Source organism: Mixophyes fleayi, chromosome 1 (genome assembly GCF_038048845.1).
Source record: "Mixophyes fleayi isolate aMixFle1 chromosome 1, aMixFle1.hap1, whole genome shotgun sequence".
Taxonomy (NCBI): domain Eukaryota; kingdom Metazoa; phylum Chordata; class Amphibia; order Anura; family Limnodynastidae; genus Mixophyes; species Mixophyes fleayi.
Genome location: NC_134402.1, coordinates 416,039,220 through 416,057,042, shown reverse-complemented (window position 1 = coordinate 416,057,042; position 17,823 = coordinate 416,039,220). Strand labels below are relative to the sequence as shown.

The 17,823-nt window shown below is 38.5% G+C and overlaps 1 protein-coding gene across 8 annotated transcripts in view; it reads left to right on the top strand.

The window, feature by feature from the left end:
- KIF2A (kinesin family member 2A) overlaps positions 1 to 17,543 on the top strand; it is a 51,120-nt gene extending 33,577 nt beyond the window's left edge. For 5 of the 8 annotated variants that reach the window (XM_075183049.1, XM_075183028.1, XM_075183040.1 and 2 more), the window contains exons 13-21: positions 809 to 951; positions 2,430 to 2,634; positions 3,397 to 3,507; positions 7,474 to 7,541; positions 10,750 to 10,863; positions 12,160 to 12,310; positions 13,519 to 13,620; positions 14,284 to 14,419; positions 15,748 to 17,543. In XM_075183049.1, coding sequence (XP_075039150.1) covers positions 809 to 951; positions 2,430 to 2,634; positions 3,397 to 3,507; positions 7,474 to 7,541; positions 10,750 to 10,863; positions 12,160 to 12,310; positions 13,519 to 13,620; positions 14,284 to 14,419; positions 15,748 to 15,833 — 1,116 coding nt within the window. In that variant the 3' untranslated portion in view covers positions 15,834 to 17,543. The remainder of the gene's footprint in view (positions 1 to 808; positions 952 to 2,429; positions 2,635 to 3,396; positions 3,508 to 7,473; positions 7,542 to 10,749; positions 10,864 to 12,159; positions 12,311 to 13,518; positions 13,621 to 14,283; positions 14,420 to 15,747) is intronic. The other 3 variants (XM_075183065.1, XM_075183056.1, XM_075183073.1) reach the window with 1 other exon arrangement.
- The last annotated feature ends 280 nt before the right edge of the window (positions 17,544 to 17,823 follow it).

Sequence of the window (17,823 nt, the reverse complement as noted above, 5' to 3'; positions counted from 1 at the left end):
AAATAAACTACACTTTTGAGATTGCTTGCAGAGTACATTTAGTAAATTAATAGGCTTTCACTAACTAATAGTTATAAATAGCAGAATCGTGAATCGTTGTTTTTAAGTTATTCCTGAACAAATTGTTGCATCCCAAACCTGAAAATTGCCTTAGTCACGGATGGGAGTGTTCAAGTATTAGATATGTGTAAGTAAAGAAAAAAAGAAAAATAAACCTTAAATAAAATACATTTTCATAGCTAGAGTTTAACCCTGGTTTTCTATCAAAAAAACAAAAGCAAAAAAAAACTGTCTCCCTGCACCATTCATGGATTCCGCAAGTAATCTCTATTACTTAAGCACAAAATTACTTTATTTTCTCATGAGTATGCAAATAAATTGTGCAGTCACATTGAGTAATTGACTGAATTGTTAATTGCTTAGACATCATCCTCCTTCCTGGCTGTAAAAGGATCAGACCTGGGAAAACACTGTTCATGCCTCACTTGGTTATGTAGATTTTGATATTTACCGTTACGGTGCGGTAAGGATTACTACACCTGTACTCGCATAGCAACTGTTTCACAGCAGCACCGAGATTAAAGGTACAGACACCTGTGCCTCACTTCTTCAATTGTATACCATTTGTCACAAATCCTTCTTTGTTTTATACAGTTATGTGCACAGCACATGACATCAAATACTACAATTTGACAGAAATTGCTGTTCAATGGTTTTAAACCTATTTTCCATATAGGTTATAGGACACATTTATGTTGAATGTTTACATGTATATGCTGGTACAGTAATTGAAGCTTGCTGTTTCAAGGTGTTTGACTTGTTGAACCGGAAAACCAAATTAAGAGTCCTGGAGGATGGCAAACAGCAAGTGCAGGTGGTTGGTCTACAGGAACGAGAGGTCAAATGTGTAGAAGACGTCCTGAAACTCATTGAGATTGGCAACAGCTGCCGGTACGTGTCCTCTTAATGGGCTTTTTAAATATACTTTTATTTACACAGCAATGAAAAGACCATTTAGAAGTTTGGAAACTGCAGAGTATATTGTTTGGTTTTCCTGTATGCTATAATATTGGGATAATTCCACATGACCTGTTTTACTCATAGTACATAAACATATTTTATCTTTAGGATTAATATGTGAAATTGTTCAGAGTATGAAATCCCTTCTCTTTATGTTTACAAGACAAATGAGTGCTGCAGTTCTGGACAACTCATTTTGTATGGTTAAAACATCCAATAATATCCAGTGCATGCATAATTACATGATTAGTGGAATTCACAAACTATTTAGTGTATGTTCTAATTATTTTTTTTCCTTTTAGCAAAAGTCCCAAACCATAATGTAGTTCTAGTATGAAAGTGGGTTTAGAAATATAAATGGGAGTAATGTAACCAATAGTTTAAAACAGTGATACACAATAGACGGCCCTTGGGCCACATGTGGCCCTCCGAGCCTTCACCTGTGGCCCCCTATTCCTTCTTGCTTTACTGTCAGATTTGTTTGTTTTAGCATGTCATACTTGTCAGAAATGCCTGCTGATATGTTATTACAGGTGTCTTTCTTTGATATACTGTCTGAAAATTAGAGGGTCGTCCATACATACCCCATAAGTGTACCAGGCTGCTGATCACTGGTTTACCGTGCTTTATTTACACCCAAAATCCCATACATGTTATATCCTTATTTAAAGTGCTTCTTTCCACATCACTCTGACTTGCTGTGTGCTACTCTTTAGTTTATACACCTTTAGCAAAACAGGTTTTAATCTACTGATGAATTCAGTTATCACTATAAACACATTTTACGGGATTTCAATGTAAAAAATGTATGCTTCACAACTCGCTGAAAATGAATAACATGACTATGTACATTTCTTTAGGATGAGACGATTGTTAACATTTCATTTTGGTGCAAAATGTGCACTGAACTACCGCAACCAATCACACGCTGGATTTCATAGTGTAACTCCCTCTAGACAGATATAAGCTACTTACAGCTTGGTTACTGTTGGTCAGTGCATTGTTAGTAAATGAGCCATATTATGTTAATATACTTTAGATTAATATGTGTATAAATAGTGAGTGATTACTAGCTTTGTTTTGGCTCATTGCTGATAAAATATTGAAGTTAATTACAAAGTTATTGTCTTATATATGCATCCTAAAGTGCTATAGGCTTTGATGGGCCTTCTGGAACTTGGGGTTCCTCAGCAGCTGGAAAGCCATAATTTGCCTAACACTCTCATTCAGGTGCACGTCTTTATAGCAGCAATGCATTTTAGGGTGGTCATGGTTTCTTTGTGACGCTGGGATCATTATTCAGTGCAGCCATATTTTCTACTTAAGTAAAACACACTCACTATAATTGATACAAAAAATAAAAGGGTATCTGACTATTGCTACAAATAATTGCTCTTTTACCCCCATAGGACGTCTGGTCAGACATCTGCTAATGCACACTCCTCTAGAAGTCACGCTGTGTTCCAGATCATTTTACGAAAGAAAGGAAAGCTCCATGGTAAATTCTCTCTCATTGATTTGGCTGGTAATGAGAGAGGAGCAGACACTTCCAGTGCAGACAGACAAACTCGCCTGGAAGGAGCCGAGATCAACAAAAGTCTACTAGCTCTGAAGGTGAGCTTTGTGTTTTACTGTGATGGATTGTAAAACACAACACAATCTGGGTGCCGAGGTACATTGATATGGACTATTATTTTAGAGAGCAGTCTCCTTTTCTTTCTTTCATTCCTTTCCTCCGTGACATAACTCTTGGGGGGAGATTCAATTTGGCCTGAGATGCCGCTGAACATCGCTGCCCCTATTTTCAGCTATTTCTGCCTACCTCTGTGGGGTGCGAGGGAAAAAAGGACTGGAGATTTTTGCCATATCGTCAGCGCAATGTGTCCTTGTGGATGTTCCGGAGACACCTCGCGCTGCATAGAATCTCCTTCTGAGCCTGTAACTTTGTGGAGGAAACCAATGAGAGAACTACAGAGCAGCAGTGCTAACTAGCTAAGGTTACAGATATATTTACCATTATTTTCTTTTCCCTTAAGGGAAATTCAATTGGCAGTGATGTGGCGCAGCTCACATTGCCGGCAATTACGGTAGAAATCTCCACTTATAAAATGAGTGGAGATTTCTTTTTAAATCTCCACTGCGAAGAGTCTCCGGATACACTTCGCTGCTAATTGAATTCCCCCCCTTAATGTCAATATAAACATTTCCGATATTCATGTTTACTGAGTAATTTACTTAATATTCAATAGATTGTACAATGCAAAGAAATCTGGAGTTATTATTGTTCGTTGTTGTCTTTGTTGTTATTGTTTATTGGTATTATTCTACAACTTGTAGTTGACATGCTGACATGTTTGGTTGCTATTATGTTTTTAGGAGTGCATTCGTGCACTAGGGAGAAATAAGCCACATACTCCATTTAGGGCCAGTAAACTGACACAAGTTCTGCGGGACTCTTTTATTGGGGAAAACTCTCGTACCTGCATGGTAAGCTTTACCTCTTCTTTTACTTCCACACAGATTAACTGCTATTTACTTACAATATTCTACCAATATGTAGAGATACCTGTCCTTGTGAAGCATAAAGTAAATCCATTTTTTTTGAGTATTTACGTATTGTCTTGATTGATGATTAGACAAACGTAGGCATGTAGTAGTTGTATATATCTTATAGGATTTTCAAGTTACACAGGAGACAACACAATGGGATAAACAAACATCTGTGTAGCAAACAAATCAGATTAGGTGGTATATTTACTAAACTGCGAGTTTGAAAAAGTGGAGTTGTTGCCTATAGCAACCAATCAGATTCTAACTGTCATTTTGTAGAATGTACTTAATAAATGACAGCTAGAATATGATTGGTTGCTATAGGCAACATCTCCACTTTTAAATAAATATACCCCTAGGTATTAGTGAAAGCATACATGGATGTGTGGTATTTCCTAATATCTACTACAAATATAAGAAAGAAATGCAAGTAATTGCAAAGATTAATTATTTCATTGTTGCCATCAAAATGGTAGTTCATTTTATTTGATGTATGATAAGTTTTGTTGTATTTAAAGTTCCCGGTTGAACATACAATGATAAATATGGAATATAAACAAGCTTTTCAAGCTTTTTTTTTGTTAATGAGTTTATATTTTGTATTTAAAGTGTATTATTGTTTTACCTTCTGGGCTCTGATGAGGAACAGCATAATACAGTATTTGGGAGTGTAGACACATTATTTGTCACATTGAGAAGGAAATAGCAGTACCTCTAAGCCTGCTTCCCGAGCCTTATTTTCTTGAGCCCAGGTCTACTTCACATTACCGTCACTCTCGTTCATTGCGCCGTAAATAACTTGCGTTACTCTGCATTAGAAAAGAAAAAGAACTAAAGCATCGGGTATTGAGTATCCAATAAGGCTGTAGTTTCTCTATTGTATTACTTATTACTTCTATTAATTAGTTTACTTGTTCTATAAGGGTGCTTAGTATGTACTTGGAAAACAAGACTGTAATAATATAATGGATCTCTATTTTTTACCTCGAGTACATAGAAGTTAGGACTTTAATATAACATTTGAAGATTCATTACAATCAGCGGGTCTTTTACTTATCACTTTTTTGTAATTACTTTCACTTGGCACAGTTGTATTTTGCTGTTTTTATTAATTAGATTTTAATGCAGTGTGAAATAAAGTTTTTATTTTTTTATTTTTTGATTATAATAACTATTGTAAATGTAATATAAGTAAATAGGCTTTAAGTGCACTGCATATAATAAACTGTACTTCACTATTTGTTACTCTGTATTACCAAGCTATCTGTGTAATCTGTTATTTAGTAGATGTCTGGTCTTTGTATTTTCTTTCTTTTTATATTCTCGTTAATAATTTATACTACTGTAAATTTCTCTTGCACCTACAGCTGGGGGACACTGCTCACCATGGGGTATTGAGGGCCCTGTGTGGAGTAAGGCACTAAAAAAACTTGTCTTGCCTATTCCCCTCCATGACATCTCTGGCCAGACATATCGGATTTTTTTTTAGTGCCACTGGAGTGCGGAATTTTTTTTTTTTTTATCATTTTTATATTTTATTTTATTATGCATCTTTTTATGTGTAGCAGTGTTCACAGGGTGAACATTGTGAGAACAAGCCAGAAAACTCACCTTGACCCCTTTATGCCTTACCTTCTTCAATACCCAGGGCGACATCGGGATTGGAGGAAAAATGTACGCCAACCTGGACTTCCAAGGAACTGTCATAGCGTCCACTAGAAACACCTGAGGATCCCTTGTCCAGGCACAATACTTGTTCACCTTGTGGTTCAGCTGATAGTCGATCATGTCGACCTCCAGTTGACCCCTTCTGTGCACAATCTGAGCGAACACCTCCTGTGACCTTCTTCTCGCCATGACAGCAGACATAGCCTCCGAGAGGGAGTCTCCAAGGTATCTGCTCAGCCAGGGTCAGTTCTTCCATCAGGATCTAGCATGGCTGGCTTTGACAGTCTAGAGGTTGAAACCTTGATTCATATGGAAAGGTCTCTCGCATAGGGTCATTCAGACTATGATCAAGGCCAGAAAACCAAAGTCTTCTAGTAACTACCATTGTATCTGGAAGTCTTACATTGGTGTGAGAAGAAACGGGTTTTGACTTCTTCCTTCTGTTTGGCTAGAGTGTTAGCGTTCCATCAATTATGGTCTGGATAAGGGGTTGCGTTTGGCATCCGTAAGGTCCAGGTTTCGGCATTGTCTGTTTATTTCTAGAGGTGCTTAGCTCTGTTACTAGATGTGCACACTTTTCTTCAGGGGCCCTAAATGTTTAACCATCTTTTGTTCCTTCGTTGGCGCCGTGGGATCTCAACTTGGTGCTCACGGCATTACAGAAATCGTTGTTTGAATCACTGGAGTCCAATTTCTTAAAACTTCTCACTTGGAAGGTTTCTTTTCTACTAGCAGTTTCCTCAGCCAGGCGTGTTTCTAAGTTACAGGCTCTATCTTGTTGTGCTGCCTTCCTGATTTTTCCATGAAGATAGGTCTGCATATACTATGCCTTCTTTTCAACCGAAAGTGGTTATATGGGGACCGCACAGCTTCAGTTTGGAAGACAGAAGATCTCCTGGTATTGTATGATGCTCGTAAGCGTGGCTGGCCAACCACGGAACAGACGATAACCAGATGGATTACAGCTACTATTTGTCAGGCCTATATTTCTGAGGCATCTGCATTTCCTGATGTCCTTACTGCTCACTCCATCAGGTCGGTTAGAGCTTCCTGGGCGTTGCAACATGGGGCCTCGGTCGAGCAGTTGTGTGGGACAGCTACCTGGTCTTCCATCAACATGTTCACCAGATTCTACCTATTTCATATCTTTGCTTCCAAGACACCAGTTTTGGCCACAAAGTTTTACACGCAGCTCAGCCTGAGCGTAACCACCCATAGGGGCAGCTTTGGAATGTCCCCATGGTGAGCAGTGTCCCCCAAATGGTAGTGTAAGAGAAACATTTTTTGTGTACTTATCGTAAAATCTTTCTTTTAACACAGTTGGGGAACACTGCACTCCCACCCTTTTTGTTCTGACTATTAAGTTGTCTGTTTTATTGATTGCGTTTCTCCCTCTTGTGGATTTGTCAGTTAAATAACTGATATGTCAGACCAGAGTGGGCATATAGGGGAGGGGAGCAGACTAGACGGGTTTTTTTAATGCCTTATTCCACACAGCGCCCTCTATGCCCCAAGGTAAGCAGTGTCCCCCAACTATGTTAAGAGATTTTACGGTAACTACAAAAATCTTATTTTCATGTATGGCGCTCCTGACCATTTGTGGTGCTTTATCAATAAAAGATAAGTCAGTATTGTTTTTTAATTAGTCTTATAAAGCAATGTCTATAATAAGTATTTACCCTCATTGTCCCGCTAGGAATAGAAGTCATAGGTGTCTTCCATATTGCATCAGGTGTTGGGTTTTTTCCCTTTGCTTTCCCTGGGGAAGTGAAGCATCCACCTGCTTTTTGCTACCCTCTAGTAAAGCACAGATTTGAGGTACTGTGCTTCAGATCACTGAAATCTTCTTATACCCTTCTCCTGATTTTATGATATTTACCGCCTCTCAGATAAGCTTTTAATGTTCTTTGATCTTTATGATGAACACCTACCTGTCAGGACCTCTCACACAGAGGTGTATTTATATTTAAACCAAATTAAACACTTTTATGGTGCACACATGGACTCCAATTAATTGACCTCTCAAGATAACTGGTAGCACCAGAATTGATATAGTTGTATCATAGCAAAAGGGGTGAATACACATGAAATACATTGTCTGTCTATTTTATGCAAGTAAAAGCTTTAGAGTTTGTCTATTGACATTGCAGTGTTTTGCTTTGATCATTTTCTACCAATTCCAAGTATGTTTACATGTTCCACAAGAAGAATAATTGTGTATATATTTATTTTTAGATTGCTACCATCTCTCCCGGAATGGCATCTTGTGAAAATACTTTAAACACTTTAAGATACGCAAACAGGTAATACTGTTAGTACTGTATCATACTCGGGCACAATAACCGTATTTTGTCTGTCCCATAATCCTCCTATGCCCTCCCTTAAGTCCTCATGTCAGTCTTATTCATGCAGTATTTTCCTCTATCATGCTCTGACATGTGCTCGGTCTGACAACAGGAGGAGTCGGCCCATAATTCCCTTTTGGTGATGCTGTGCTCCTCGATTTGCTTAGTGCGTATGCAAAGCGGAGGCATTTGTAGGGAAAGCAGAAGCCTGCAGTGGCCGATGGGAAGAGATGAGTGGATACAGTATTCCTTGATATGCACGAAGCATGTGCAAAAAAAAATTTGTTTTGTAGTGCGTAATTATTAAAGGATTATAATTATTAAATTATTATTAAAGGAAGATAAGATGGAGAAGGTACATTTTTAAGGGTGTTCCTTGCTGTTCATCAAAAGTACTTCAACTTTGTGTCAGCTCGGAGCTGGTGGGATTATACTTTAAGTAGAACTCATTTGACATCTTCCAGTTGCTCTTCTGTGGGGACGAGCTTTCTAGCATCAATTTGCACAATTTAAAAAATAAAGTAAATAAAAACGAAACAAAATCCTTCAAAACACAAGTGCAACATGCAAAGACCATTTTTATGTCCTTTCTTGTGATTATTTAATCCATAAATAAGTCTAAGCTGAGCAGAATTTTAGGAGAAATACTTGGGAAAAATGTATTAATTGAAAGGGGTGATTTTAAAGTCTTAGGAGGTTTGTGGTCCCCTGTAAACCCAGGCACACTTCTAGCTTCTGAAGGCTTCACCCGGGAATGGAGAATATAAGTGCACTGGATTGATGATCTAGGTGAAAGGTTGCAAAACACGCTTTGTAATTTAGATCCACTGCGTCTGATTGTTAGGAGCTGCTTCATGTATCTCTTGCAGAAGGCATCTCCATATATTGCCACCAATCATGCAAAGTGAACGCATGTTTTACATTTAATAGTTCTGTTGCCTGTAGGTACAAATATATGCAAATGAGTTTTGTATTCGTAATAACATGACAAAATACAACCAGTTCTAGAATAATGTGATTACCTTGTGTGACCCTAACAAGCCTACAGCTGACAGAATGATTTTGCAATGAGGAATAGGTGTGAGATTGGTGAATATAAATGGTGTTTCTAATCCATTACCTGTTAGATGAGAGGACCTTAGCTGTTGAAAAGTGTTTAAGGAAGCGAATAACTATCAGTTATCAATATTAAATCACTAACTTTTTATCCAGAGTTTATTACAGTCTCTTCTTGTTCCCAGCTTCCAGCATCATGTAGTGCAATCTCATAGAAGTCATGGTGGCCGGACAGTGTTGTGGAAACAGAGTACGACCGTTCCATCAAATGGTTGGGACCAGAGACTGGGGTGATTGCAGTCAGAGATGAAAGCTGGGGATAGGCTATAAATATCCCTAATAAAACTCAGGGCGGCGGGATAGTTAACTATAAAGGGGTTGAATAGAAGTAACTGTAGCAGCAGATATCCTTCAATGGTAATGGTAACGCTTCAGACTAGCATAGTGGTTGCATTCCCTTCATTTTGCCTCTTTAGTATCCTACCAGCAAAGAATGTCTGGATTTGACCAGTGACTTACTGTTTGACTTCTGAACTAGAAAATTATTTTAGATGCTCTGACAACTGCACTGATTTGTGTCTTAGTGGCCATTATCATAGGTTAGGGGCTGTATACTTATTATCAGATCACACTTACATTGTTCCAGCCCCTGACATGGAGATCTATAGAATACAACAATGCTAAGGAGAAGGTATAGCAGCGACTGTGTGGTAATGATGGGGGATGTGAGGGATCCACAGCAGTTCAACCACTCGGTGCTTGGTTTACATATAAAGATGTAACACTAGTTCTTTCTTTTTATTTCCTTTGTGTACGATGAAAGTACGAAATAATGCTTAAGGCTTGTTCACATTTTACAGATAACAATGTTTTACCAGAGGTTTGTGTTCCATGCATTCGCCACACTATTTATTATATGTCATACATTCTGAGGCCATATTGATCACTGATTTGCAGGACAAAGGTGAATGCCAAGTCCAAGACCTACAGATTTCCCCTCCCCTATCCTTGGTCCAAGTATTGTTCTAAAAATGTTTGATGCCAAGTGTCGGAGGATGATATCATAGCAGGGGTCTGATTCTGAGCTTCCAGAGAGGTTGTGGCGGTTTCTGAAATAAGGCATTATTCAGGCACTAATTTGAAGGCCACAAAGTTTTGTAAACTACAATTTGTATTCTTTGAAAGGTCTATACTAGGAGCATTCACAAGTGCAATGAATACGTTTAATGGACTGGATTAAGCAGAGATATTTTCAGATTAATCAAGGACTCTGCACTTCCTTCCAATATGGCCTCTGCACTTCCTGTAACTTGTTTAGAGGACAACGCAGGAAGCGTGTGAAAATGAAAGTTTAGAGGTCGAGAGCTTAGACCCAGTTAGCTAACGATGATACATACAGTGACCAGTCTTTGCATCCCTTTACATTTTGCACTTATCATAGTTCTAGGTTTGACACAAGCCTTGTGGGCGCTGTAGGTGGTGCCCCTTCCCCTCGGAAATGGCTGCTACTCCCCCGGCAGGTGTTGCACCACCCCTGCTGCTTCTTACTATAGTTGAAGGTGGGTGCAGCATCCTCTGCTTCTCAATCTCAGGAGTGTGATGCTGGTCTGTGTCAATAGCTGACTTTCCATGTGGGGTGCCACAGGCATTACAAACTCTGCACATGAGACTGTCGCTCATTCAGTGTTTTCAGGTACCCCCTATCCATTAGGGCCCTAGACAACCACTTAGTTTCGCCTGATCTTGGCACCAGTTTTGAAAGCCCCCCCCTCTAATTAACTTGCATCTCTATATGTGAGGTTTCCCTTTTCTCTTATCTCAATTGGTAGAACACTGCATATATCATATGTACTGAAATGTTTCTTGTAAATAAACTGTTGCATTTCCCCTGTCTGTACACATTCATGAATGGATCCCTTCAGGCAGAATTTCTGATCTGCTAATTAAAAAGGGCTAGAAATAAATTTGTGTAAATGTCACATTTTTCTGCACACTATTGCATTCCACATGCCTTATGTAATTATGTATTGTTACCGTAGTTCCTTCCTACCAACACTCAATGTATTCTGTCCTTTTCAAACTCTCTCTCTGCTGTGTCTCGGGGATCCAGAGTAAAGGAATTTGGGATTAGTCCGTCGGATATTCCCTTCTCTCAGGGTAGCGGAAGTCGCTCTGATCTCTCTCCTTCCTATGAGTATGATGACTTCTCTCCTACGCTCACCAGGTCTAACCTGCATTTCTCTACTCCAGATATTCTACATGTACACGTGTGTTTTGTGGCCTGAGCCATTGCCACTGTTCCTTTATTGCTCACAGTTTCTTCAGTTCCAAATTTGTGTTGCATGGTTTTATAGTTTTCCATTATGGTTTGATAGCATGAGTTTGTGTTTGAACTTTTTCTTTTTATTGCATTTATTTGTAACCGTCAGCTTTTAGAGATTTCCTTGTTTCTCTTAGTGACCAGATCAGCTAGGGGTTTTTTGCCGCCTCTTATGGATATTTGAGGACTATGCAGTTATCGGAATTATATTGATAGTTACAGCTTAGGAAGACCTATAAGGTTGCAAAGGAAAGCTGTGGAATTTGCAGAAATAGCTGCTATTTAGACATATTACCATAACTTAAACTATGTAATGGCAATGACTGTGCATACTGTACCCTATTTGCTTATAAAGTGCTTACCTGGGTTATGTACATGTTAGTGTCTGTGCTTTGCTTCTCCACTTGCTTTAACTGCATTGTGAACACAACTTGTACATTTAATTGATCTCTATGGTGAACGTAGTATCCGCACCACTGACCGCATCATGGTTATTCCTTGTTCAGTTTCCGTGCAGGCAGCACTTGTGGAAGTGGTGTAGCGCCACATTTTACCGATGCTTTTATATTTGTCCAAGCTGTGTCCACCATGTAGTAAAGAGAGCCGGAAGAGAACTGATGTGTATGTTTTCTTTTATTTAACCTCCTTCGTCTTTAGCATTGTCATTTCATCCTAATAAGTGTTAGATAGTGAATGACCCTGTGACCTAAGCTTTAGGATGATAAAATAAAATATATGTTCTTGCTTGAGTTTGTTTTTTTTATAATTATCTACCTAATGCACTAGCAGGAAACTAGTGGCTGTCAGGCTTTATTTGAAGTCTTTATTTTGCCTCTGATCCTAACAAAGCATGCTGGGAGTTGTAGTTCTGTAACATCTAGAGAGCCACAGGTTGACCAAGTCTGTATAAGGCAACTGTCTTAAGCAACTATGTTAGAGAGTTGCTCTATATGACTGGTATATAAGCAGATTATTTTAAGTGAGCCCACATGTCTTAATTGTTAGATCCGAAATATATCTCTGTATACTGCATTTATAGGTATATACTGTAGTCCCCATTATCCAGTTTTAGTTTGTTTTAGAACAAGGAGATCTGTACAGCTGACCTTATACATTCACATTTGTTTTAGTAACCAATTTTTTAAGTTTGCCTAGTTGTAAATAAATCCGGTCTGCTGAGTTAACTGTTGCTCATTTCAGAGTGAAAGAACTGACAGTGGATCCAACTGCTGCTGGAGACCTCCGCCCCATGTTACATCATGCGCCTAATCAGCTGGATGACTTGGAGTCGTTGTGGGGAGTGGGCAGCTCTCCCCAGAGAGATGATCTCAAACTGTTATGTGAACAAAATGTGGGTGGATTCGTGTATTACACCAGCTGTTTTACTACATGTTGTTAGTGACATGTCGGGTTTTTCATGTTCTGCCAAAACAGTTAAAAAACAAAACGTATATGTATACTGCGTTTTTCTGCATTGTATAAGGTTAATGTCCTTATTGTATAGATCAACTCGCTATATTCACATCATGAAGGCAAAACACATCCAGGCATGAGATCATCTGATAGGAGATGCCCAAGAAAGTGTCTATAGCTGTGTATGAAATGATCAGCTCTAGCTTTGTGCTTTAAAGGGCCATAATATCTACATGTGCATATGTGACTTCCCCCTGTTATTACTGTGTGATTAGGAGACTGGTCATTTTTTTGGTATTAAATCACACGGTCATGAGGCAAAAAGATTAATTCATATGATAAAAGATTTGACCATAGAGTTTTCATCTGCATTGGGTGTAAACATTCTGGTTTGAAGATTGAGTACCGCTTATACAGTTCAGTAAATGTATTCCAGTGGACCCATCGCCACATATTAACATTTCCCTCATGTATTACTGTTCCATAAAAACTTTTTACTCTCCTCAGATAATTACTTATTGCTGGTCATGATGGTAAATGATTCATCAGGCCTTCTAGTAGTAGCACTTGATGGTATATGGCAGACATTGGTATTGGCATATATTGGCCCAGAGATTCATGAATTGGGGAGAGCTATTGTTGTAGGAAGCTGTAATCGGATTATGAGGATTTGTTACCCATGGGATTTGCATGATACCACCTGGTTAGCACCATCGTAAAGAGACTCTCTGTATTAATGAGTGTTTATTAATTACCCATATATGAGATGTGGTAAATGCAAAGTCACTAATAACAATAAATGAGGCTCATTCTGATACACATTCAGTCTGAGAGCAGAATAGTCCGCTCATTAACCAGTGCAGTGTGTGGGAATTTTAAGAAAACAAAAAAAAATCCCAATCAGATTGTTTAATAAAAATGTATGGTGACAGGTGACATATACGTACAGCAGGTCTCATTGTACAAACTTCCATAGTAAGCCTTGCGTTAATGCTTTAACCTCTTTGTTACACCATAATGTGACCAATGTGTGAGTGTGATATGTGCAGCCTGTCATTACAGCTGAAAATGACTAAGTGAATGACTAGAATTAACATTTGACCATTTAAATCACGCTCTTATCATATATCTAATTATATCATTTAGGAAGAGGAAGTTTCCCCACAGCTGTTCACATTTCATGAAGCAGTGTCACAAATGGTGGAGATGGAGGAACAGGTAGTAGAAGATCACAGAGCTGTATTTCAGGTAATCCGATAAGTATATCATTGTATAATGCATAAAGGTGATATGTCACTTAATGTAGAATACAGAAATATGAGAGGCTATCTTGGCCACGTCTTCTGAATTTCTTATATTTTTATCATATGCAGGTTAGAAACTGAAAGCAAACGTCTGATGTTAGTTACCGTCGGGGCAGGATTAAGGGAATGGAGGCCCCTGGGCTAAGGGGCCTCCATTTCCCCGTGAGGGCCCCCCACCGTGATCCGAGCTGCCCGGCACTTACCCCCTTCTCCGGCGTGCTGTACGCTCTTTACTGAGGAGATCTCGTGAGAGTCACGAGATCTCCTCAGTAAGGAGACTACAGCGCGCCGGAGAAGGACCACAGTTAAAGTGCTCAGCAGCTCTGATCGCGCCGGGGGCGCCCCCGCTCCCGACCGATCAATACTGCTGCTGAGCACTTTCAAGGGCCCCCTGGATGCCATAGGCCCCTGGGCTGTAGCCCAGTTAGCCCTATGGTTAATCCGGCCCTGGTTACCGTACATTTGTGCACATATTATTAGTTAAGAATTGATTTATATAAAACACCTCTTTTCCCTGGAGTCTTTATTATTCATGCAGATTGGTTGTAATACATACACTCATAACTTTGTCTTTGCTGTAACAATGTGGGGATTGTGTTATGCACAGGAGTCTATAAGGTGGCTGGAAGATGAAAAGGCTCTGTTAGAGATGACAGAAGAGGTGGACTATGATGTGGATTCATACGCTACACAACTAGAAGTAATCCTGGAGCAGAAGATTGACATCCTCATTGAATTACGGGGTATGTACATTACTACTCTGTAGAAACTGTGCACTGTCTAGAATATGGAACCAAATCTATGTAGTCTTGGAATATGAGCTATAAATGCTTCATCCTTAAAGGAATCTTATATGTATCATTCAGCTTTCACTTCAGTGATGTCTGTCCACCATGGGCTTCTGACAAAAGGCCTGTAAACATCTGCACTGATGCGCGTTTCGCTACCTAGCTTTATCATAGCTTTATTTTGCTATATAGCTATGTATGTGTTGTCTGTCTGGTTCACGTATTTTCCACAACAGCTGACGAATGCTTGCTCTCCTTACTAGAGGATAGAATATGCCGCTAGCAGACAGGAGGGTCAGTTAAGTATGATGTATATGCACCTGAATGAATGAAAATCTGGACCTCAGTGAATTAAAATCACTAGGATATCAGTATGTACACATGCTGTCTGCAGTGAGCAAGTATTATACTATAGTATAATTAATATCCTTTCTATAATATCTTAGGGATATAATGGCAGCCTATATTATTCTTTTCACCCTCTAAGGTTATTAGACTTATAGATTATTATATAGTATCTGAGAGGCAAATTATATCCTAGAGCCAATCTAATTAACCAAAGAGTAATGAACTATAAAGAGTCTTTTAATTACATACAAATGGAAATTCTCATTTATTAAAAATATTGACACAAACATACCATAGCAGTTTTAAAGACAAATTTGAATTCACTTTTTTTTTGGGATGGTTACTGCACAGTTACATATCTAATATCTTATATGTTTTAAAATTTTGCTACTGTCCAATCAATCAGGATTTACATATATTTTAACATGTTAACAATAAAGATTGAATTATTGTAACAAACATTATACATCCCAGAGTGCCCCTTTCATAAACACATTAATTCTTCTCTCTTTCTAAGTACTATTGATTCAAGTATGTATATGGGTGTACCAGAGTATAGAATTGTCAAATACCCTGGGTGGATATAATTTATTTAACATTTCCTAGGGATGTTGACTACTTGGGGGTAAAAGTATCAAGCTGTAAGTTTCCGGCGGGTTTGAAAAGTGGAGATGTTGCCTATAGCAACCAATCAAATTCAGCTATCGTTCTGTAGAATGTACTAACTAAATCTAGAATCTGATTGGTTGCTATAGGCAACATCTCCACTTTTCAAATCCGCCGGGAAACTTGCAGCTTGATACGTTTACCCCTTGGTGTGGTTGGAATATGTTTCCTTTCTTGCACCTCTGCTGACTAGTTCAGAATTAATGCTGTCCTATTTACATTATATTCTACATGCTGTCTTTTAATATGGTTTATTTTCTTCATTTAAGATAAAGTGAAATCGTTCCGAGCTGCTTTACAAGAGGAGGAGCAGGCCAGCAAACAAATAAATCCCAAGAGGCCTCGAGCCCTTTAAAGGACGGACTTAATGAAGGATCACCTTTTAGAAGAACTTTCTACTGTACAAAAGCATTATTATTAAACTGTGGCCGTAAGAACCCAAATACTTGAAACGTTAAGTAAACTTTTATAATGTCAGTGGAAATGTCCTCTTTCACTTGAATGGATATCTATTTTGGACTAACCACTACACTGACGTCGAGACAAGCTTCAGATCTGAACGGCACAAACTTATCAGTAGGGACTGCGAGGCACTTTGTCCAAAATACTTCATTCAGTCATGTCTTATTTCCTAAACGTCTGTCAGTTTCTATATTGTTTCTTTTCTTTATTATTATTTTTTTTATTTTTTAAATAAATAAGTTTAAAACTGTGTAATGAAGGGTAATGCCATTTTTTTTAAATACAAGACTCCATTTTGCTGCAGAATATGAGACATTATGGTTTTAAGTTACTTGCATGCCTGCCTATTCATCTGTCATTGTACAGATACAAATATGACCTGGACGAGCTGTGCACACCTTGTGGGTGTATTTATGAAGGCTATTGATCAGATATGTTTGTTTTTAATTATGCACAGCCTTAACTTAATAAAATAAAAACCTTCTTTGTTTGTTAATGTAAAATAACAATGTATTACATCTATTTAATTCTTAGTTTCTGTTGTAAGATGTGCCATATTAAAGTACAGAAATGACACTGTATAAAAGGAATAAGCAACATGTTGACTCTCCTAAAGCACCAGCTGGAAAACAGGCCATTAAACCAGAATACCAGTATGTCCTGCGAGCCTGTAAACAATCTGCAGTTCTATTAGTGGAGCTGTCACCTGCACACAGTAGACACAACCATATTGTGGCTGAACCATTACCCATGAGAGAACACAACTCATCCACCTACCTGGAATCGGTGGTCCATGAATATCTGCCAGGATACACCTTTGAGATGTCACTGGTTCCTAGTGGATAGGCTGTATTTTTATAGTCAATTAACCACAAAATGGCTATCTCCACTGTATATGGGCAACAGGTTGGTTTTAAAGGATAATTCTACCTTTAGTGGAGTGTGGACTTTTGATCAAGCTCCCCCCACATATAGCAAATAAAAGGGTCCCTACTCTCTCCCACCTTTAAAGCTGGGAGCAAGATTAATTATAAACTACTGAGTTTTTCTTCACCCTTGTATGGTAGAGCCATGTACATACTTTAGTCCTCCAACACTTAAAGATGCATCATGACTCTTCCTTCCCCAGCCTTCTGTATAATTAGTGGCAACTCCGCTAAAGGTGGCGTTATTTCTTATAAGACTGCCAGTCATGTTGGTATCTGTACATGTTGCCTGCTCCATCTGTATAATAAGAATCCAAAGTTTCCATCTTCCACTTGTAAAATGCATACTTTAATAGTGGCTGTATCATTGATTTCACTTTTTTATTTTACAATGGAAAGGAATATGGCCGTTAATGAAGTCTTGATTCACAGACAGAATGATGGCCTTGTATTCTCCCACATTTTCTTTTCTGGACCCCAAATAAGTCATCATTTAAATAATGTATACTGTTTAAAGAATATGTTCATCTGTACATTTCATAGAGGTCAAAGGTTCCTTATTCATAACTACTGAACTATTTTAAGGATACAGTCACTGCCTTATGTTCCATCTGTTAACTTATGCCTTTAGCACACAAGTTAACAATAAACAGAACTATGTTGGCAATTATGGTACATTATATGGTTATGTGTTGTTTGTTCTGTTCAATATTTGACTGAATGTAATTTGTATTAAACATAGGGGCTACCTTTATGTATTAGGTGGTTCAGACAATTCCTTTATACACTATACAAGTTAAGAGCTGCAATTGCTATCCTTTGCTTACATTCTGAAAATAATATTTCTCTTTCATCCAGTCTGAGGGACACTGCTTACCATGGGTTTTGGAGGGAGCTTCGGGAGTTGGCAGCTAACTAGTTAACTTTTAGTGCTGCCGACAGACCCCTCCCCTCTAC